The sequence below is a fragment of the Piliocolobus tephrosceles genome, chromosome 14 (assembly GCF_002776525.5).
Source record: "Piliocolobus tephrosceles isolate RC106 chromosome 14, ASM277652v3, whole genome shotgun sequence".
NCBI lineage: Eukaryota > Metazoa > Chordata > Mammalia > Primates > Cercopithecidae > Piliocolobus > Piliocolobus tephrosceles.
In genome coordinates, this window is record NC_045447.1 from 26,749,513 (window position 1) to 26,771,235 (window position 21,723).

At 45.4% G+C, this 21,723-nt stretch overlaps 1 protein-coding gene across 4 annotated transcripts in view; it reads left to right on the forward strand.

The window, feature by feature from the left end:
• The first annotated feature begins 1,039 nt into the window (after nt 1–1,039).
• Nucleotides 1,040–21,723, forward strand: part of SUSD1 (sushi domain containing 1) — a 136,038-nt gene continuing 115,354 nt past the window's right edge. Inside the window, exons 1-2 of one of the 4 annotated variants that reach the window (XM_023201849.3) lie at nt 1,040–1,453; nt 19,887–20,000. In XM_023201849.3, coding sequence (XP_023057617.2) covers nt 1,351–1,453; nt 19,887–20,000 — 217 coding nt within the window. In that variant the 5' untranslated portion in view covers nt 1,040–1,350. The remainder of the gene's footprint in view (nt 1,454–19,886; nt 20,001–21,723) is intronic. The other 3 variants (XM_023201859.3, XM_023201842.3, XM_023201845.3) reach the window with 3 other exon arrangements.

Genomic DNA, 21,723 nt, shown 5'->3' on the forward strand with positions numbered 1-21,723 from the left:
CTATCTATCTATCTATCTATCTATCTATCTATCTATCTATCTATCTAGAGTCTCACTCTGTCGCCCAGTCTGGAGTGCAGTGGTGCGAGCTCGGCTCATTTCAACCTCTGCCTCCTGGGTTCAAGTGATTCTCCCATCTCAGCTTCCCCAGCAGCTGGGATTACAGGTGCCTGCCACCACGCTCGCCTAATTTTTTTTCTTTTCTTTTTTTTTTTTCAGTAGAGACAGGGTTTCACCAAGTTGGCTAGGCTGGTCTCGAGCTCCTGACCTCAAGTGATCCACCCGCCTCGACCTCCCACAGTGTTAGGATTACAGGCGTGAGCCACTGCACCGGGCCAGGACATGTCTTCTATTGCCTGATTCCTGCAGCAACTCCGGGCTGGACTCTGCCTTCCTTCCACATCTCAATCCCAACTCCAATCCTAATGCCACAGAACTGACAGAGATGTGTCAGTGATGAAGTCATTCCCTGCTTAAAACTGTGCAGCTTCCCAGCGACCTCCTTCACTTGGGTTAGGAGGGCTAACTTCCTTCTGCAGCTCAACGCCTGTCTCCAACCCTCTGCTCCCACTCTAGGTCCCCATTCCCCATTTCTACAACAAACTCTCGCTTAGATTCCTCCCCAACGTCCTTCTCATCTTTGGGTCTTGGTTTACTCCCTCCCTGGGGATGGAATATGGCTGTGATGGAGGGAGGGGCTGGCATCAGCGCGTCCCAAGCTGGGTGTCCTCAGAGCAGCCGGGACTGATGCCAGTCCCTCCCTCCATCACAGTCCTACTCTCTCTCACACCAGGTGATCAGGTGTCACCTGGTCAAGTGTGTCGCCCCTGGGTGGCCTGGGCCTGGGTCTTCCGACCTCTCACCTGGGCCTTGCGCTGCGGTCACCTCATCCAGCTCTCTTTCACGTCCTCGAAGATTTCTGCCCTTTGTTCCCCTCACCCGTCTCCCCGGGGGTGCCTCCCTGAGCCCCCGAGCGGCTTGGATTACCCGAGACACTTCCTCCCCAGCACTCTCCGGGGCTCTGCCTCCAGCTGTGTCATTATCCGATGAGTGTCTGTCCCCCTTTGCGAATGTGAGCGGCGAGAGGGCCTGGCACGCAGCAGGTGCGCTAAGTAGTGAACGCGTGGAGCCAGAGACCGACACGGAACGGGCGTGTCCAGCGCCCAGACCCTGACAGGAGGAAGGACCCGCGCCCAGCGGCCTCCCCAGGACCCCGCAGCGCCCCCCGCTTCCCTCTGCGGAGCCGGAAGCCGCCGGCTGGTCCCCTCCCCGCGGCGCCTGCAGCCTTATCTCTGCGCCCCGAGGGCCCCGGGAGGAGCCGCGGGCGCACCGGGAGGGACGGGCGGCGGCATGGGCCGGGGGCCCCGGGGTGCGGGCCCGCCTCGCCGCCTGCTGCCGCTGTTGCTGCTGCTCGGCCTGGCCCGCAGCGCCGCGGGAGCGCCGGGCGCCGACGGTGAGTGCGGGCGGGACGGGCACGGGCGGCCCCGGCTGGGCCTCGAGGACTCTTCCCGGACGCTTCCCTGCCCCTGGGCCGGGCCGGCGCGGTGCCGAGGCGTGGGGCGCAGGTGGGGCCCGCGCCGGCCGTTGGAGATCGGGAAGGAGGAGCTCAGAGAAGCGAGGAGCTCCCCGCCGGGCTTCCCTGCCCCCGCCCGACCCCGCGTCACTGGGGGACGCCGGTTTTGAGGCGGCCTGGCCGGGTCCCCAGGGACCTCTGCTGCCCAGGAGGCGGGGGTGGGGGCTGGGCGCGAGCGCGGACGCGGGCAGGGCGGCGCCCGGGGGAGGGCGGGAGGCCAGGGCGTTCCGCGGCGGGGTCACGCTTCCGGCTCTGCGGTGGCTTTTGCATGACACATTTGTGACCCGAAGCAATTTTCTTTCCACTTTTAATTTTTTCTCGTTGTTAGAGAGCCGAGTGCTAAATATGGTGAGAAGGAAGCCTAAGGAAGAGTACAGGAATGAAGCCATTAATTCACTCATTCATTCAACAGATGGCCCTTGAACAGCTTCCCTGTGTGCAATGAGGGCGGGCAGTGAGGGCCCTCGTGGAGCTCACTGTCTGGAGGATTTAGACCAGCAAATGTTCTATTTCCAAGCGATGGAGGGAGTTGTTTTTCCTCCTCTGCAAAATGCAATGTTGAGCGGAGTAGGAATTACACAGAAGATTCAGACACGCAGGGGAGGTGACATTCATCCACATAACTGTACTAGAAGGCAGAATGGCATGAGTGTTCTGAGAAGGTGTGGGTGGTGAGGGCAGGGAAAGGGAAATCGGTGGTGACCCTTGAGCTGGGCCATCAATGATTGGTCATATTTGGGTATGGGAAAATGTGGAAAAGGTATCCCAGCTCATAGCAGCAGGCACTGCCACCTCTCCACAAATGTGTGTAGAATGAATGAATTCCCTCAGAATTCTGGCTCGAGGGAGAAGGGAAGGAAGCAAGCGGAGGCACCAAAGGTAGAGGGCAAAGTGCCTTGATTGGCAGACCTAGGCCTTTGGACTTAGCTGTGCCTGGAAGCCACTGGAAGCTGTTTCAGGGAGTGACATGAAAAGTGGGTGTAGCCAATTCTAGGTGCTTCGGGAGCTGCAGGTTAAGGTGCAGACATGGCCAAATCCAAGCACAACACCACACACAACCAGTGCTGAAAATGGCACAGAAATGACGTCAAGAAACTCCAATCACAAAGATACGAATCTCTTAAAGGGATGGACCCCCAAGTTCCTGACAAACATGTGCTTTGCCAAGAAGCACAACAAGAAGGGCCTAAAGAATATGCAGGGCAACAATGCCAAGGCCATAAGTGCACATGTTGAGGCCTTGCCCTCATAAACCCCAAGGAGGTTAAGCCCAAAATTCCAAAGGGCTCTTCCTACATTGCCTGCCCCAAGCTTGGGAAACGTGCTTGTGCCCTCATTGCCAAGGGGCTCAGGCTGTGCCAGCCAAAGACCAAGGCCAAGGATCAAACCAAGGCCCAGGCTGCAGCTCCAGCTTCAGTTCCAGCTCAGGCTCCCAAAGGAGCCCAGGCTCCTACAAAAGCTTCAGAGTAGAGATCTCTGTTTGCCAGCATGAGGATAGAAGGATTGTCCTCCTTGGACTGCTATCTGCATGGGGCTGATGTCCTCCTTTGCTATTTGTATAAATAAACTTGAGGCAGGGGGGGAATAAAGGGTCTGAGGAACCCCCCATCTTCCTTACTAAAACCAGACACTGATCCTGAAATGGAAGGAAACTTCCATGTGATGAGATACAGGGGGTCTTGTGGTTGAGATTCCTGCCTGCTGTCCCCACCCCCATTCTCTTTGCCTTGGGACTTTTACCATGCCTGGTGGGTATTACAATGGCTCGATCTTCTGAAGTGGCCATTTTTGTAATATTAGGTGCCCTGGTTAAGATTCCTTCCTTGGCTCTATCTCCCAGGACAGTGAGCATAGGACTTGCAGATGGTTGGCATCTATTTCAGGATCTCTCTAAGGTAGGAGACTGTCCAATGTGGTCCCATTGAATTGTTAGGCTAACATGGCTGAACGCAGCTAGTAGCTACCTAAGGTCAACTGTAACTAAAGGTTTTGGGGTGAATTTGAGGAAACAGAAGTCAAGGCTTCCTGGTTGAGCCTCCTCTCCATATGTAGACATTCTCCCTTCATGTTCAACCTTGGAGAACCTGGTTTTATGAAGGGCAGGTTTCCTGATAGTGGACAATGTAGGAAAAGACTGGAGGCTTGGATGAGCCCATTGAGGAAGTTGTTGCAATAGCTGGCCTGGAAGTTCTGAGGAATGAGCCCACAGTAATGACAGCAGAAGTGGAGTGAATGTAGACAGTAAGGTGGAAATGGACTGGAAGGAAGGATTTAATAACAGATGTGAAGGTGCAAGGGAACAGAAGGGGAAAGATGACACTAAGGCTTGGGGGCTGGGTGACTTGGTATATGTTTCTACGGGAGGAGAAAGATTTGGAAAGAAAGATGATTCATTGTTTTGGACATCCTGAATTTGAGGTGCTGTTATGGATTTGGAGAGATGAAATCAATAGACTTGATGGTTGCTTGAAACCTTGAGGTTGGCAAGATTGGGAGGATGAAGGACAGATTCTTGGAGAGGATTCTTGGAGTTTAGATGGTAGATGCAAGTTGAGAAGGAAGAAGCAGCATCCAGGTAGAATGGAGAAAGACTGGGCTCGTTTAGTCAGGGAAACTAGGAGATGGGAAGCCGAGAGGTGGAGATTGAGAAAAAGGCTTTGAATTTGATGGATCTGGTCAGTGGAGACCCAGAGCTAGCAGAGAAGAAAGGGTGAGAGCTAGATGTGAGGGCTCTAGATGGAGGGCAGAGACCTTGGTTACAGAGTAGATACTTTTTCTTTTTTCTTTTTTTGGAGACAGAGTCTTGAGTCTTGCTCTGTCACCCCGGCTGGATGGAGTGCAGTGACGTGATCTCACTTGCTGCAACCTCTGCCTCCCGGGTTCAAGAAATCCTCCTACCTCAGCTTCCCGAGTAGCTGGAATTACAGATATGCACCACCACGCCCAGAAAATTTTTGTATTTTTAATAGAGGCAGGGTTTTACCATGTTGGCCAGGCTGGTCTTGAACTCCTGACCTCAAGTGATCTGCCCGCCTCAGCCTCAAAAAGTGCTGGAATTACAGGTATAAGCCACTGCTCCTGGCCTCGGAGTAGATACTCTTTTTTTTTTTTTTTGAGATGGAGTCTCGCTATGTCACCCAGGCTGGAGTGCAGTGGCGTGATCTCGGCTCACTGCAACCTCTGCCTCCCAGGTTCACACCATTCTCCTGCCTCAGCCTCCCGAGCAGCTGGGACTACAGGCGCCCACCACCACGCCCGGCTAATTTTTTGTATTTTCAGTAGAGACGGGGTTTCACCGTGTTAGCCAGGATGGTCTCGATCTCCTGACCTCGTGATCCGCCTGCCTCAGTCTCCCTAAGTGCTGGGATTACAGGTGTGAGCCACTGTGCCTGGCCAGAGTAGATACTCTTTAAAGAAATTAGAAGGAAAATGAAAGTAACATTCAGTTGGGCTGGTCAAGTCAGTCCAAAATTTTTAGGGAATGCAAAACTCAAACATATTTTAGACTGAGGGGTATTATTTAGTAGAGAGGGGAAAATTGAAAAATCAAAAATAAATGAGATAGTTAATGGATGGAGCAGGTCAAAAATTAAACTTGGGCTGTAGGTGGGAGAGGTTAGTTTCTGAAAGTGGGGGGCGAGGAAGAAGATTGGAGAACTGTGCTTCTTTTCTCCCATGGCAGGCTACTTAGTGAGTGCTCTTCATATTTCAAAGCAAGCCTGGGTGTCCTCACTCCTCCTAGGAAGTCCATTGGCACTATCCACTTCTCTTTACAGTACCGGTAATACCATATTCCATGCCTTGGCTGTACACTTATACCATATTGCAGTGTGATTGTTTACTAAACTAAGAGCTCCTTGTGGGTAGGGACAGTGGCTTGTATTAGGAATATGGTATGCAAATAAATGAATACCATCTAAACGAGAATAAGCAAAGGCTATTTATTCAGGGCTTGCTGTGACAAGGGAGTCAGCCATCATCACTTCCATTTGGCAGAGACTCAAAGATAGGCTGGGGATGGAAAAGTGTTACAGTAGGAAAAGGAAGGGGGTTGGTGGGTGGTGGTGGTTCAGGTGTGCCCAGCTGGAGAAGTTTCCTAGCAGCATGCATCCCATGTGATTGGTGAGAGGGCCATATCTGGCTTTTCTGGTTAGTCCCGAGTTGGAGTTGGGGGCAAAAATTAGGGTAACTGGCCGTTACTGATTAAAGCCTGACCATTTGGGGCTGATTACTACAGAGTTCCTGGAATGATTGCTGCAGACTGTGGGTTAGAATTCTATTTTAATATGTGGGCTGGGTACAGTGGCTCATACCTATAATCCCAACATTTTGGGAAGCCGAGGTGGGCAGATCACTTTGGGTCGGGAGTTTGAGACCAGCCTGGCCAACGTGGTGAAACCCTATCTCTGCTAAAAATACAAACAAATCGGCCTGGCATGTTTGTACTAAAAATACAAACAAATCAGCCTGGCATGGTGGGCCCTTGTAATCCCAGCTACTCCAGAGCTACTCCAGAGGCTGAGACAGGAGAGTTGCTTGAACCTGGGAGGCAGAGGTTGCAGTGAGCCGAGATCATGCTACTGCACTCCAGCCTAGGTGACAGAGCAAGTCTCTCTCTCTCTCTTTATATATATATAAAATACACACACACACACACACGATCTGGCCATTTTCCATTTGTATATTCAGTCTCTCACTGGCAACATGGGCTGAATGACCTTAATTGGCATCAAAGATGTTTTGGGGAGGAGAGCTGAAGTCAGATGACCGGAGTGTAAGGAAAGTGTGTTTCACATAATTGATATGGCAGGAGGGTGTTGGTGGCTGGGTGGGGTGCAGGGCCTGGGGGAGTCCAGAGGGTAGGAATGGGCGAGGAAGGGTAGAACCAGTCAGTCCTGTTTCTTAACCTTTCTCTGGCATTCGTTGCTGGAGTCTGGGGCCTGTTGGCTCAGGCCTGGCTGGGGGTCAGGAAGTTGTTCTTGCTCTACAAAGGTCACCTGACTTCACTCATCATGCATTTCATGCTTGGTCTTCCCTCTGTCTTCATGAATCACAGCAGCACATTCACTATTCAGGGTGAGCCAGAAGAGGAAAGAAGAGAAATAGAGGGAGTGGATTTTGTTGGAGTGATTTAAAGTTGCTTAAAATAAAGGGCACAGGATCAGAGTTGATGAAGATGCCCACCATGGCCTATTTTCCACCTCCAGGGACTTGGTCCTGGGTGTATTCTTGGTCTTCTGGTCAAATCCTAAAATGGGTTCCTAGGTCTCTGTAGCTCAAAATCGCAAGTGGTCTGTTGGCCTCAGCTCTGCAGAAGAGAGAGGGAAAATGAATTGCATGGATTAAGAAAAAGGGTATACTCAGCTGGGCGTGGTGGCTCACGCCTGTAATCCCAGCACCTTGGAAGGCTGAGGCGGGTGGATCACCTGAGGTCAGGAGTTCAAGACCAGCCTGACCAACATGGAGAAACCCTGTCTCTACTAAAAATACAAAAAAATTAGCCAAGCGTGGTGGCGCATGCCTGTAATCCCAGCTATTCGGGAGGCTAAGGTAGTGGAATTGTTTGGACCCTGGAGGCGGAGATTGCGGTGAGCTGACATCTCACCATTACATTCCAGCCTGGGCAACAAGAGGGAAACTCCGTCTCAAAAAACAAACAGAAAAAAAAAAAACAAAACAAAAAAAGGGTACACCCGGCCGTACATGGTGGCTCATGCCTGTAATCCCAGCACTTTGGGATACCGGGGCTGGTGGATCACCTGAGGTCAGGAGTTCGAGACCAGCCTGACCAACATGGAGAAACCTCATCTCTACAAAAATGCACAAATTAACTGGGCGTGGTGGCACATGCCTGTAATCCCAGCTACTCAGGAGGCTGAGGCAGGCGAATAGCTTGAACCTGGGAGGTGGAGGTTGCAGTGAGCCAAGATCACGCTATTGTACTCCAGCCTGGGCAACAAGAGTGAAACTCTGAAACTCCATCTCAAAAATAAAAAAAAAAAGGTACACTCTTCTGGAGAATGAGTCAGGTGTGAGACAGGTGTGAAAAGAACCGGTAGGGGTTAAGTGAGTGACTGCCCGACATGAGCCTTAAAGTGTGGCCTAAATGAATGGCACTCAGTGTGGGTTGGTTTCAGGTCCTGAGGCCAGGTGTGGGGGCCCCACTGCTGGTTGATCTTGGTTACACCAGAAAGTGAACAGGATCGGGTCATATGAGCCATTTTGTATGAGGAAAGGTTGAGAGTTCTTTTTTTTTTGTTTGTTGTTTTGTTTGTTCTTTGTTTGTTTTTTGGTTTTTTGATTTTTTTTTTTTTTTTTGAGTAGTCAAATGCAGTAGTGAGAAGGGGGAAAGAGTAGAATGAGAAGTTTGATCTGTAACTGACTATCAACAATCAACTAACTCACTACCTTTGGACCGGCCCAAGTGAGAGTTCTTGATGGAGAATGTCAGTCCTAAATTTGGGTGGGTGTGGGAAATATATGACGGTTTGAATAGCCCTGCAAATATTACATTGCTGGAGAGAGTAGAGTGCTCTGTGTCTTGGAGGGGTTTAAAAGCAGAGTCTATGTTTTCGTTTCTGGATTTTTTTTTTTGTCAGGGATGTTGGAAAGGAGAGAACGTGAGATTTCTCAGATTCCTTCCACCTCTGGAATTTGGTGCAGTCTCTTAAGAGCAATGCAATTTTATGTAGTGTTAGAGACCACTTGGGAATGCTTTTCCTTCCTGAGTTTTGGCACCCTTGACTTATTTCCTCCTGTTTGATCTGTCTTTCCAGATTTGACAGACAGAATCTCAGGAAGGTTGTGCAGTGGATTTGTTTGGTCTGACTGTGAATGGTCGAGGGTTAGGTTAAAACCAGATTTAAAATTTAAGCACTGCATTTGTGCTTTTTTGTTGTTGTTGCTGTTGGTTTTTCAGAGATGGGGTCTAGATTTTTGGCCAGATTTTTGGTCATGGACTCCTGGGCTCAAGTGATCCTCCCATCTTAATCTCCCAAAGTGCTGGGATTACAGGTGTTAGCCATTGTGCTTGGCCTGCCTTTGTGCTTTTAAACTACCTTCTTCCCTTGACTGTGAACATCTCTTTACTGTACTATAAAGTCCATCAGGTAATGTCTCAGAAGTACACTGAAGTTGTTGCTTGTGTATTGAAGTAAAGAGGGAGAGTGGTTCTCAGAGGCTGGCAGCCTCCCTCCCTTCCTGAGTTGCAGCTTTACTTGGTTGCAGTGGAGAGGAAGGACAGGTGAGCAGGGCTGAAAAGGTGAGGAGGTGAACTTTCCACTTGAGTCAGCTGTTACCCAGCAGGCTGGGAGGATGTGGCGAAGACAGGGAGTGATTATGTCAGTTTGAATATTATGGTTTCTGGGATATCAGCCCATCAATGGGTAGACATCTGAATGCACAAAGATATGGCTCTTGATTTTTGCATCAATGCATTTCTCCATCAGTCTTCCCATTGGTGTAATTGGGAGTCGACTAGTTAACCATCAGTGTTAGTACCTTCTTTTATTCATTAACAAAGAGTGGTTGAGTTATAACAATGTCTAATACATTTTAATTGCTTTTCATGTATTATCTCATTGATATGGTTTGGCTGTGTCCCTACCCAAATCTCAACTTGAATTGTAGCTCCCATAATTCCTATGTGTTGTGAGAGGGACCCGGTGAGAGACAATTCAATCATGGGGGAGGCTTCCCCCATACTGTTCTCGTGGTAGTGAATAAGTCTCACGAGATCTGATGGTTTTATAAGGGGTTTCTCCTTTCACTTGTCCCTCGTTCTCTCTTGCTGCTGCCATGTAACACATGCCTTTTGCCTTCTGCCATGATTGTGAGGCCTCCCAGCCACTTGAAACTGTGAGTCCATTAAACCTCATTTTCTTTATAAATTACCCAGTCTCAGGTATGTCTTTATCAGTAGCATGAAGACAGACTAATATACCCTCATTTACTCTTTAATCCTCACAACAACCATATGAAGTAGGTTTATTATTATTCTCATTTTACAGATTTACAGGATACAGGCACAGAGATTACCAAGGATTACAGAGCTAGTAAGTGGCATAGCTAGGATTGTAACTAAACCAAGCGCATGTAACCACCGTGCCAAATACCAGCCACTGCATCTTGCAGACTGTTTCTAACAATGACAACAAAATCTGTGGAAATGGATATAAATATTCATATAAATTATCTCATATTTGCATATTGCTTTACACTTCATACAGCATTTATATTTCTCATTTAATCTTGACTACAACATCTTCATCTCATGGATGAAGAGATCTGGCCGGGCACAGTGGCTCATGCCTGTGATCCCAGCACTTTGGGAGACTGTAGCAGGAGTATCGTTTGAGCCCAGGAGTTTGAGACCAGTCTGGGCAACATAGGGAGATCCCGTGTCTACAAAATAATAATAATAATAAGTTGTCTGGGCGTGGTGGTGCATGCCTGTGGTCCCAGCTACTCAGGAGGCTGAGGTGGGAGAATCGCCTGAGCCTGGGAGGTCGAGGCTGCAGTGAGCCATGATCGTGCCACAGCACTCCAGCCTGGGTGACAGAGGGAGACCAAAAAACAAAACAAAACAAAACAAAAAACTGGAGAACTGACAGTTTAACTTGCTAAAATCACATAACCAAGGAACAGGACTCCAATCCTGACTCCAGTCCTCTCATTGTTAGGTGTAGTTTTAGCTTGGGTGAGCACTGCAGATTTGGGACAGGCAGTGAACCTAGCTCAGCAGCGTTAGCCGGGAGATGTGGTAATAGTAACAAAGAATACTTGTCAGCCTTTCCCTCCTCTTAGATTTTGGGTTCTTCAACTTTCCTGTTTCTCTGCCAGTAATCCTAGACGTCCCTCGGAGTCCCTCACCTCTGCAGTCGTTCCCTCGGTTACTACCGGCAACCACCTCTCTGCTTTCAGGCTCTGAGTATGCTGACGACAGAACTAAAGCCAGCCTTGACGTGGGTACCGAGCACCCCCGACACAGCTCTCCCTCAGATCATAGCAAAGCCCTAGCGATCTGTCTCTGGCCTGGAGAATTCCTCTCCCTTGGGTTATTCTGTTACATTTGTCCCACAGCTGTGCTATGCAGCAATCGAGACTTGCTGAAAGACTTCTTTCAGTATTGCCTTTTCTTTCCCCAGGATTCTGACTCCAGTCCCTGAGGTTGAGGTTGAGCTAGTCTGGCAATGCTCCTCTCTGTGTGGTCCACCTGGGAGCAGTTTAGAAAAGCAGATTCTCAGGTCCTGCCTCTCCCCTCCTGAATCAGAATCTTTGGGGACACTGTGTTTTAACAGGATCTCTAGGAAGCATGACCAGCTGTCTTGGTTTGCACAGAATTGAGGGGTTTCCTGGGACACAGGACTTTTTGTATTAAAACTAGGACGAGTTAGTCACTAGTTTCCAGGTTATTCTTAACCAAGCCTCAGGCTGTGGAACAGTGGACCCGTGTGGTCAGATAGTTGCCCTGCAAAGTCCTGCAGCATAGGCTAATCATGGCTGAATAATAAGCACCCCTGCCTGTATTTCTTTGGAAACCACCTTCCTATCTGCAGATAGTCTGAGAAGCCTTAGTAGCCTGGAACCCATCTTAGTTTTTTTTTTTGCTGGTATGGGGAACAAACATGTATTGAGCCAGGTACTGTCTTTGGGGTTATACTTATGCTAAATTATTTTCTTTCCTTTCTTTTCTTTTCTCTTCTCTTTTCTTTTCCTTTTTTCTTTTCTTTTCTTTTCTGTCTTCCTCCCTCCCTTACTTCCTTCCTTCCTCTTTCTCACTCTTTCTCTCATTCTCTCGTTCTTTCTCTCTCTTTCTTTCCTTTCTTTTTGTGTATCTCATCTAAATAAATTACTCTAAATGGGTCATTAAAACAGGTACCCTAAGAATGAAGTGTGCGCCAGATGTGGTAGCTCACATTTGTAATCCCAGGACTTTGGGAGTCCGAGATGGATAAATCACTTGAGTCTGGGAGTTCCAGACCAGCCTGGGCAACATGGTGAAACCCCATCTTTACAAAAAAATACAAAAATTAGCCAGATGTGGTGGTGTGTGCCTGTAGTCCCAGCTCCTTGGGAGGCTGAGATGGGAGGATCACTTGAGCCCAGGAGGTTGAGGCTGCAGTGAGCTGTGATCACACTACTGCACTCCAGCCTGGGCAACAGAGTGAGACCCTGTGTCAGAAGGAAAAAAAAAAAAGGCCAGGTGTGGTGGTTCATGTCTGTAATTCCAACACTTTGGGAGGTTGAGGTGGGTGGATCGCTTGAGGTCAGGAGTTCAAGACCAACCTGGCCAATATGGTGAAAACTCATCTCTGCTAAAAATATAAAAATTAGCTGGGTGTGGTGGTGCACACGTGTGGTGCCAGCTACTCAGGAGCTGAGACACGAGAATCGCTTGAGCCTGGGAGGCAGAGGTTACAGTAAGCTGTGATCATGCCAATGCTCTCCAGCCTGGGGGACAGAGCGAGACCTTATCTCAAAAAAAAAAAAAAAAAAAAAAGAAAGAAAAAGAAAAAAGGATCAAAGACCTAGTATTTGATTGCACAACAGGGTGACTATAGTTAATAATAATTTAATTGTGTATTTTAAAATAACTAAAAGAGCATGAGTATTGTTTGTAACACAGAGGATAAAGACTGAAAGGGATGGATATCCCATTTAACATGACAGGATTACTACGCATCACATGCCCGCGTCAAAACATCTCAGGTACCCCATAAATATATACACCTGTGTACTCACAAAAGTTAAAGTTAAAAATAAAAAAGAAGGAAATGTCAGAACTTTAGGGAGAAGGACTTTCGGGGGCTCTTTATCCTCTGCTACTCAAAATGTGATCCGCCTGTGAGCTCGCTAGAAATCCAAAATATAGGGCTCCTCCCCAGACCAACTGATTTGGAGCCTGCAGTTAAACAAAGGTTAGGATCCCCAGGTGTTTTTTGTTTGTTTGTTTGTTTTTGAGACTGAGTTTTGTCCTGTCACTCAGGCTGGAGTGCAATGGCACAATCTTGGCTCACTGCAACCCCCGCCTCCTGGTTTCAAGCGATTCTCCTGCCTCAGCCTCCCGAGTAGCTGGGACTACAGGTGCATGCCACTACACCTGGCTAATTGTTTGTATTTTTAGTAGAGACGGGGTTTCACCGTGTTAGCCAGGATGGTCTCAATCTCCTGACCTCATGATCCGCTGCCTCGGCCTCCCAAAGTGCTGGGATTACAGGCTTGAGCTACTGTACCTGGTCCCCAGGTGTTTCTTTGTTTGTATTTTTCTTTTTTAGTATGTATGTATTTTTTTACCTTTATGGGTACATAGTAGGTGTATATATTTATGGGACATGTGACTTTTCTTTTCTTTTTAGAAACAAGATCTCACTCTGTTTTCTAGGCTGGAGTGCAGTGGCATGATCATAGCTCATGTAACTTTGCACTCCTGGGCTCAAGCAACCCGGGTTCCTGCCTCAGCCTCCCCCGGTGATTTGAATGCACTTTAAAATTCGAGAAGCCCAAAGTCCTTGTTTTAAAGATGAAAAAACTGAGATCCAGAAAGGTTAAGTGGTATGCTCGAGGTCACACAGTGAATTTGACTCAGCTAGATTTAGGATCCGGCTCTAACTAGTTTTCAAGTCCAGTGCTTCCCCCTATACCTGGCTGCCTTCCTTTAAGGCCATGTGTTTGTCTGGGCCTATTTATTAAATAAACTTGAACTTAATTCAGTTTCTTTTAAAACATTTTCTATTCTATCCTTCACTAATTCAGACTGGACTTCCTTTAATTTATCTGAGTGAGTCCCACCTCTTTGCTTCTTAATATTTTTTATGTTTATTAGATTAGCTCAATAGTTACATGAAATAGTCCTTTTCCAGCTGGTATTAAGTTTTTTTGTTTGTTTTGTTTTCTGAGACAGAGTCTTGATCTGTTGCGCAGATGGGAGTGCAGTGGCATAATCTTGGCTCACTGCAACCTCTGCCTTCCAGGTTCAAGTGATCCTCTTGCCTCAGCCACCGGAGTAGCTGAGATTACAGGTGCCTGCCACCATGCCCGGCTAATTTTGTTGTATTTTTAGCAGAGATGGGGTTTCACTATGTTGGCCAGGCTGGTCTCGAACTCTTGGCCTCAAGTGATGTGGTCTCCTTGGCCTCCCAAAGTGCTGGGATTATAGGCGTGAGCCACCGCGCCCGGCTGAGTTTTTGCAAATGGATCTATATAAATTCGGCATCTTTATAATGACAAGTTTTTTATTTTTAAACTTTTTAAAGAGACAGTCTAGCTCTGTTGCCCAGTCTGGAGTGCAGTGGCTCAATCAAAGCTCACTGCAGCCTTGATCTCCTGAGCTGGAGAGATCCTCCCACATCAGCCTCACAAGTAGCTAGGATTACGTGTATGTCCCACCATGCCCAGCTAATTAAATGTTTTTTTTTTTTTTTTTTGGTAGAGATGGGTTCTTGCTATGTTGACCAGGCTGGCACTTTGGGAAGCTGAGGTAGGAGGATTATTTGAAATCAGCCTGGGCAACATAGTGGGATCCTATCTCTAAAAAAAAAAAAATTAAATGAAAAATTAGCCAGGTGTGGTGGGATGTACCTGTAGTCCTCATGACTCTGGAGGCTGAGGAGCGAGGATAGCTTGAGTACAGGAGGTCGAGGCTGCAGTGAGCTGTCATCACACCATTGCACTCCAGCCTGGGTGACAGAGGTGACAGAGTGAGACCTTGTCTCAACAAAGAAACAAACCAAAATGATGCCATTACAAGTGTGAGCCACTGCACCTGGTCCTAGACAAGTATTTTACATAAGAAAAAAATTATAAAAATTTCCATTTGTCAACCTTAAATAATGAGATTCAGAATGTATGATATATATGAAATATAGAGTTTATTCAACTCCATATGAAATATAGCGTTTATTCTAGCATAAAACTTGAGGGTGGCCACTGGGAAACACTGACTTCAAATGAATGGAGTCTTCCTTCCAAAGTGGGGAAGTTACCGTTTAATTTATGTAGAAATTGTAGCAGAATTACATTTTCCATACAAGACCAGTGCCTATGCCACAGCTATTTGGTTAGTTACAGATTGTTACACTCCAAGGAAAATTACGTTATTACTTCATGAGGAGAGATAGTGATCTAAGAGGGTCTTATCTCTGGTGCCATTTGGGCTTAATTATTTACAGGGGGAAAAAAAGGCAGAAGTTACAACTGTATACTTTGTGACTCAAACTGCATGGCCACATTCCTCTCAAGGCTTGGTATAATTTAAAGTTCCAACAGCTTTAAGTTTGAACTACTTAATTTCACATATTTTATTGTTGTTTCAATAGAATCATATTTATGTCTATTATTGTACTACATGCATTTATGTGTGATTTCAGTGTCTACTTAAGGTTTTTAGCCTTTGGACAGTGTGTTTATGTTGTCTGTTCACTGGGGAAGTAGCTTATAATGAATGGGCTTCTTTGGTTTTCAGTGAAAAATTCTTACAGGCTTCCTTAGCTTGGGTTGCTTTAGTTACTTGTTCTCTAAAGCTGTGTACCTGCTATCTACCATCTCTCAATGGCATCAGGAGAAATTTGGGATCCAGAAACAAAATGATTTCCCTATAAAAATTTGAGTTTCCCTCCCCATTTTGCCATCAAGGCTTTAATTCTATCAGCCCCCAAGTGAAAACAAACCAAATGTTTATCATCAGATTGTACACCATATATTATCAGATTATCATCAGATGCAAATTATGCATCATATATTCTGCATCTTGGGTTTCATGGTTGTCTACATTTGTTAAAACCCACTGAAACTGCACACTTAAACATGGAGGCGTTTTATTGTATGCATATTATATCTCAATAAAGTTGATTTTTAAAGTAAAAAATGTAATTTTCAATATTTTCTTACTATTGTGGTAAAGTAGACATAAGGCAAATTTTTACCATTTTAGCTATTTTGAAGTGTGCAATTGAGAAGCAAGTTGTATATTATTGTGCAACCATCACTACCATCCATCTTCAGAACCTTTTCATCATCCCAAACAGAAACACCATACCCAAGATTTAGGGTGTTTAATAAGATTGCATTCTTTTTTTTTTTTTAAACGGAGTCTTGCTGTGTCATGCAGGCTGGAGTGCAGTGGCGCAATCTCGGCTCACTGCAACCTCCGCCTCCTGGGTTCAAGCGATTCTCCTGTTTCAGCATCATGAGTAGCTGGGATTACAGGTGCACGCCACTGAGCCCAGCTAATTTTTGTATTTTAGTAAAGACGGGGTTTCACCATGTTGACCAGGCTGGTCTCAAACTCCCGACTTCAGGTGATCCGCCCACCTTGACCTCCTAAAGTGCTGGGATTACAGGCATGAGCCACCGTGCCTGGCCAAGATTGCATTCTACGTACAAATTAAATTGGAGAGAATGTTCATATGTTCATCATCATAGGGTTGATCACAAATGGGTTTTTGAACTTGACCCAGGATCCATTATTTAGAAACTATTTCCAAGATTTTGGTTGCATGTCATTATGAATTTTTTTTTTTTTTTTTTTTTGAGATGAAGTCTCACTTTGTCACCCAGGCTGGAGTGCAGTGGTGCTGTCATGGCTCACTGCAACCTCTGCCCCCAGGGTTCAAGTGATTCCCCTGCGTTAGCCACCGAAGTAGCTGGGACTACAGGTGTGTGCCACCACACCTGGCTAATGTTTTTGTATTTTTGGTAGAGACAGGGTTACGCCATGTTGGCCAGGCTGGTCTCAAACTCCTGACCTTGAGTGATCCACCTGCCTTGGCCTCCCAAAGTGCTGGGATTATAGGCATGAGCCACCATGCCTGGCCCTGAATGTCATTATGAATTGACAATGTACTGATCACACGGTTTTAAAATGTTTTGTGCTAAAATGTTAATGTGTTAAGATGGTTAAATATATTTAACCCACATGATGGACATTTAGGTATGGGGACTCATCCTCACTTCAGTTTGGTGTGTTGTCCTTCTAATCTGGAGCCTTCTGGTTCATTTTCTCCCAATTGTAAAGTTCTGTTTTGTGCAGCATCAGTGAAGGAATCTGGGCATTTAACTATTCCTTGCAGGTATTTTCAACCAGTTCCTTGAACTTTCATTCCTATTCCTTATGTCTGTCTTCTGAAATTTGCAGAGACTCTGCTTCTTGGGCCTTTCTAGGATTGGCTTTTAGTTCTTCCTCTCTGCTAAGGCAATTACTATGCATCCATCTCTTTTTCTTTTTAAACAGAGATGAGGTCTCATCATGTTGCCCAGGATTAGTCTTGAACTTCTGGGATCAAGGCCTTCCAAAGTGCTGAAATTACAGGCATGAGCCACTGTACCTAGCCCATCCATCTCCTTCTCATCTTCTTTATTTTTTTTTTTTTTGAGATGGAGTCTTACTCTCTTGCCCAGGCTGGAGTGCAGTGGCATGATCTCAGCTCACTGCAACCTCAACCTTCCAGGTTCAAGCGATTCTCTTGCCTCATCCTCCCCAGTAGCTGGGACTACAGGTGCCCACCACTGCGCCTGGCTAATTTTTGTATTTTTAGTAGAGATGGAGTTTCACCACGTTGGCCAGGCTGCTCTTGAACTCCTGACCTCAAGTGATTCACCCGCCTTGGTATCCCAAAGTGCTGAGATTGCAGGCGTAAGCCACTCCGCCCAGCCTCATTCTCATTTTCTGAAATACTGTTAGCATGTTTTGTCTGCTATCATCTTCTCTCCCAGGGTTTATATCTTCCTAGTCTTTAATGTAATTTCCCACCACCCCCCCCCCAGTGCATTTGATAATATTTTCTAATTCTTTAACATCTTTAAAATTTTATTTACTAATCCCTAAATCCCCATTTTCTTTTTTTCCTTTTCTCAGGCTTCTTGTATTAAAATTCTAGTGTTTTTTTTTTTTTTTTCTTTCTTGGCTGCCTGCTTTTCTCTCTCTTTTTTAGGCATCTTAGGCATCTCTTTTTTAGGCACTGAGACTGGGAGATTTCCAAACACGCTAACCATGCTACTGTTTTGTGTGTTCTTTTTTAAAATAAGAGATAACACAAAAATGAGAAAAACCACTAATCTTCACTAAGTAATATGAAATTAACCATGGAATATTTACAACATTTATTCTATCTCAGACCATAAAGAAAAATGCAACAAATTTGAAAAACGTAAAAATTTTAAAGGCTGCATTGAAGTATAAAAGTATATCTTAAGGTATAAAAACACATAAAACTTACATTTTCTGGAGTAAATATGTTTTTATACCTAGTGTTAAACGTTTCAATTTTGATATTCCCTTTGTCCCAAGAATTGTTTGGGAGAATGTTCTGTGGTTTGCGAGTATGTTTCTTTTGGGGTTGCCAGTCTTGTGTTTTGTTTGATAGTTTTATTACATTATTATGTGGTCAGATAATTCAGGCTTTAACATTTTTACTTTTTTGCAATTTGTTGCCTTTGTCTTTATGGTCTGAGATACAATAAATTTTGTATATATTACATGGCTGATTTGGCATTACTTAGTGATGATTAGTGGTTTGTCTTATTTTTGTGTTATCTTTTATTTTTTAAAAAAACACGCAAAAGCAGCATGGTTAGAGTGTTTAGAAATCCCTAGCCTCAGTTGGTTTCATGCCTAGAGCAGCCTAAGGGCTAGGCTGTCTTACCTGGGTAATAACAGAGCCAAAACTAAAATGAAATTCAATGCTAGAAAAATTCTCTTGACTAGGTCACTCCTGAAATTACAGAGGCACTGAGAGGGAAACACAATATACCACATAGCCTTGGGTAGAAATTCTTGTTTGATCTTGGGCCATATATCACCATCTGGTAGATTTGGATGTTTTAGAAGTTTTAGCCTCAAACAATTCTGCTGTTTATTTCAATAATTGGGATCTGGTCATCCTACTGGGACTTGGCTGTTAAGTTACTGTCATTTTAAACACATTCAGTAGTGTAATAGGCAGCTGTGTTCCTCTTCACTCCATTTGCTTTTTGAGTTGCAGCAAGTAGGATTTCAGATTTCTCTATCCAGGCAGTCAATAAAAATATATTGAGTGTCTGCACTGTGCCATCATAACATATGGGCAAATGACATCATCCCTATCCTTGAGCAGCTCATTCATAATACCGAGCTTGGAAGACAAAGCTAGAACCAAATATAATGACACATTAACGTGATTGATAGGGGAATGTGCCAGTGTTAGGGGAGCACAGAGGAAGATGCATTTAATTTTCCTTAAGAATGGAGGAATGGGCTGGGCACGTTGGCTCACACCTGTAATCCCATCTCCTTCGGAGGCTGAAGGCGGTGGATCCCTCAAGCTTAGGGGTTCCAGACCAGCCTTGACAACATAGGGAGACCCCCATCTCTACAAAAAATACAAAAATTAGATGGGTATGGTGGTGTGCGCCTGTAGTCCCAGCTACTTGGGAGGTTGAGGTGCGGAGAATTGCATGAGCCCAGGAGGTCAAGGCTGCAGTGGGCTGAGATCATGCCACTGCGCTTCAACCTGAGCAACAGAGTCAGACTCTACCTCAAAAAAAGAAAAAAATGGAGAAGTGGGGAAGACCTCAGAGGTAATGTGACATTTAAGCTGGGTCTTAAAATATGAATAGGTGCTAGCTAGGTAGAGAAGAAGGCATAGGCATTTTAGGCATAGAGAGTATCGTGATTGTGGCATGCAAGTAGGATAGTAGATATTCTGTTAGGGAAAGAGTAGTCAGCCTCTGACATCTGGCAAATACCATGAGTGGCTGGGGCTTGGAAACAATGAGGCTGGAGGAGTATGTCTGGAGTGAGACCACTAAGAGCATTGATTGTGGCCTAGCATGGTGGTTCACGCCTGTAATCGCAGCACTTTAGAAGGCCAAGGTGGGTGGATTGCTAGAGCCCAGGATTTTGAGACCAGCCTGGGCAACATGGCAAAACCCTGTGTCTACAGAAAAAAAAAATTAGCCAGGTGTGGTGATGTGTACCTATAGTCCCAGCTACTTGGGAGGCTGAGCTGGGAGGTTCACTTGCTCCCAGGAGATTGAGGCTGCAGCAAGCTGTGATTGTACTGCTGCGCTCCAGCTTGGGCGACAGAGTGAGACCATGTCTCAAAAAACAAAAAAACAAAAAAAAAAAAAGACATTCATTGGCCACACAGAGGAAGGGATTTGCTTGCACTTTATTCTGTGGGAAATAAACAGTCACTGAAGGTTTTTAAGGATGAGACTAGGTGTATCCTGTGTTATTTTGGTCTTCAAATTTTGGTTCTCCATTGTAAATGTCCACTAACTACATGTGTCTCATCTTGCATTTTTCTTTTTCTGAAACATACAATTTATGATTCAGGTTTAGATGTCTGTGCCACTTGCCATGAACATGCCACATGCCAGCAAAGGGAAGGGAAGAAGATCTGTATTTGCAACTATGGATTTGTGGGCAACGGGAGGACTCAGTGTGTTGGTAAGTTCTGAACCCTGGGTTAAGTTGAAAAGCTGAATCAAGAAACAAGATTCTCTTGTATTAAAGAGTTGATGTCCTTGGGGAAAAACATTGTTATTTTGTTCACATGTTTTTATTATGAGAAGTTTTGTCAATTATAATAAGTCTTTGTTTTGGTGTTTGGATACATTCTTTCTCTAGTGTTTCCAAGATAGTATTCCTCATGTTAGAGGTCATTGAACTTGAATCTCTGGAAACTCTGGGATCTAACACAAATTTGACATCTGTTTTAAGTCTTAAATTTAACTTTGCAACTCAAGTGAATATTGTATTCCTTAATTTCTCTGGTTATTTTGATATAACACTATTTATATTAGTACTATGAGGAAAACCAAAACAATTTGCCATTGAACTTTTTGGTTAGTTGGTGAAATACTGTTGCTTTGGGTCTTATGTCTGTCAGAATTCATCCTCCACGTTTTTGGTAGTTGTGCTACTTTTAGGGACTTAGATGACTTAAAGGAATTCAAAGCCCTTTATGTTAGAAGCATCTGAAATTATTTTTTGCCTCATGATATCCCCCATGCCATGACAGTCAGACAATATCCAGGTTCAAGCTCAATTCAGAGAGAGGGAGACTTTTGCAACAATTTTACAATAGTAAATGTTGCAATAATCTTCCAATTTCCTCCCAGCAACCTTGTTATACGCATTAAAAATATTGATGGTTTTACCTTACAGTTGTGGACAGATGGTGTATACAGCCTTGTTGTGATATCTTTGTGTGCTTTTTTTTTTTCTCTCAAAAGAAAAATAACAGCAAGGCACTGAGGCTCGATCTTGTAATCTCAGCTGTTCTGGTGGTTGAGGTGGGAGGATCACTTGAGGCCAGGAGTTTGAAACCAGCCTGGGCAGCATAGTGAACCCCCCACCTCTAAAAAAAGCTTTTTCAAATTAGCCACATATGGTGGCACACACCTGTACTCCTAGGTATTCGGGAAGCTGAGGCAGGAGGATGGCTTGGGCCTAGGGGTTCGAAGCTTCAGTGAGGTTTTTTTTTTTTTTTGAGACGGAGTCTTACTCTGTCACCCAGGCTGGAGTGCAGTGGTACGATCTTGGCTCACTGCAACGTCCGTCTCCCAGGTTCAAGTAATTCTCCTGCTTCAGCCTCCTGAGTAACTGGGATTAAAGGCGTGTGCCACCACGCCCAGCTAATTTTCATACTTTTAGTAGAGATGGTGTTTCACCATGTTGGTCAGGCTGGTCTCGAACTCCTGACCTCATGATCCACCTGCCTTGGCCTCCCAAAGTGCTGGGATTACAGGCATCAGCCACTACACCCGGCCAGTAAGTTATTTTTTATCTTTATTTTACTTTTAGAGACAAGGGCTTTCTGTTTCCCAGGCTGGAGTGCAGTGGCATGATCGTGGCTCACTGCAACCTTGCCGCCACACCCAGCTAGTGTTTTTCTTCTCCTTCCTTCTTTCTTTCCTTCCTTCCTTCCTTCTTCTTTCTCTCTCTTTCTCTCTTTCTTTCTTTCTTTTTCTTTCTTCTCTCCTTCTCTCTCTCTTTCCTTTTCTTTCTTTCTCTCCTTTCCTTCCCTTCCTTCCTTTCTTTTTTCTCTCTCTTTCTTCCTTTTCTTTCTTTCTCTCCTTCTTTATTTCTCTCTTTCTCTTTCTTCCTTCCTTTCTTCCTTCCTTTCTTTCTTTCTTTCTTTCTTTCTTTCTTTCTTTCTTTCTTTCTT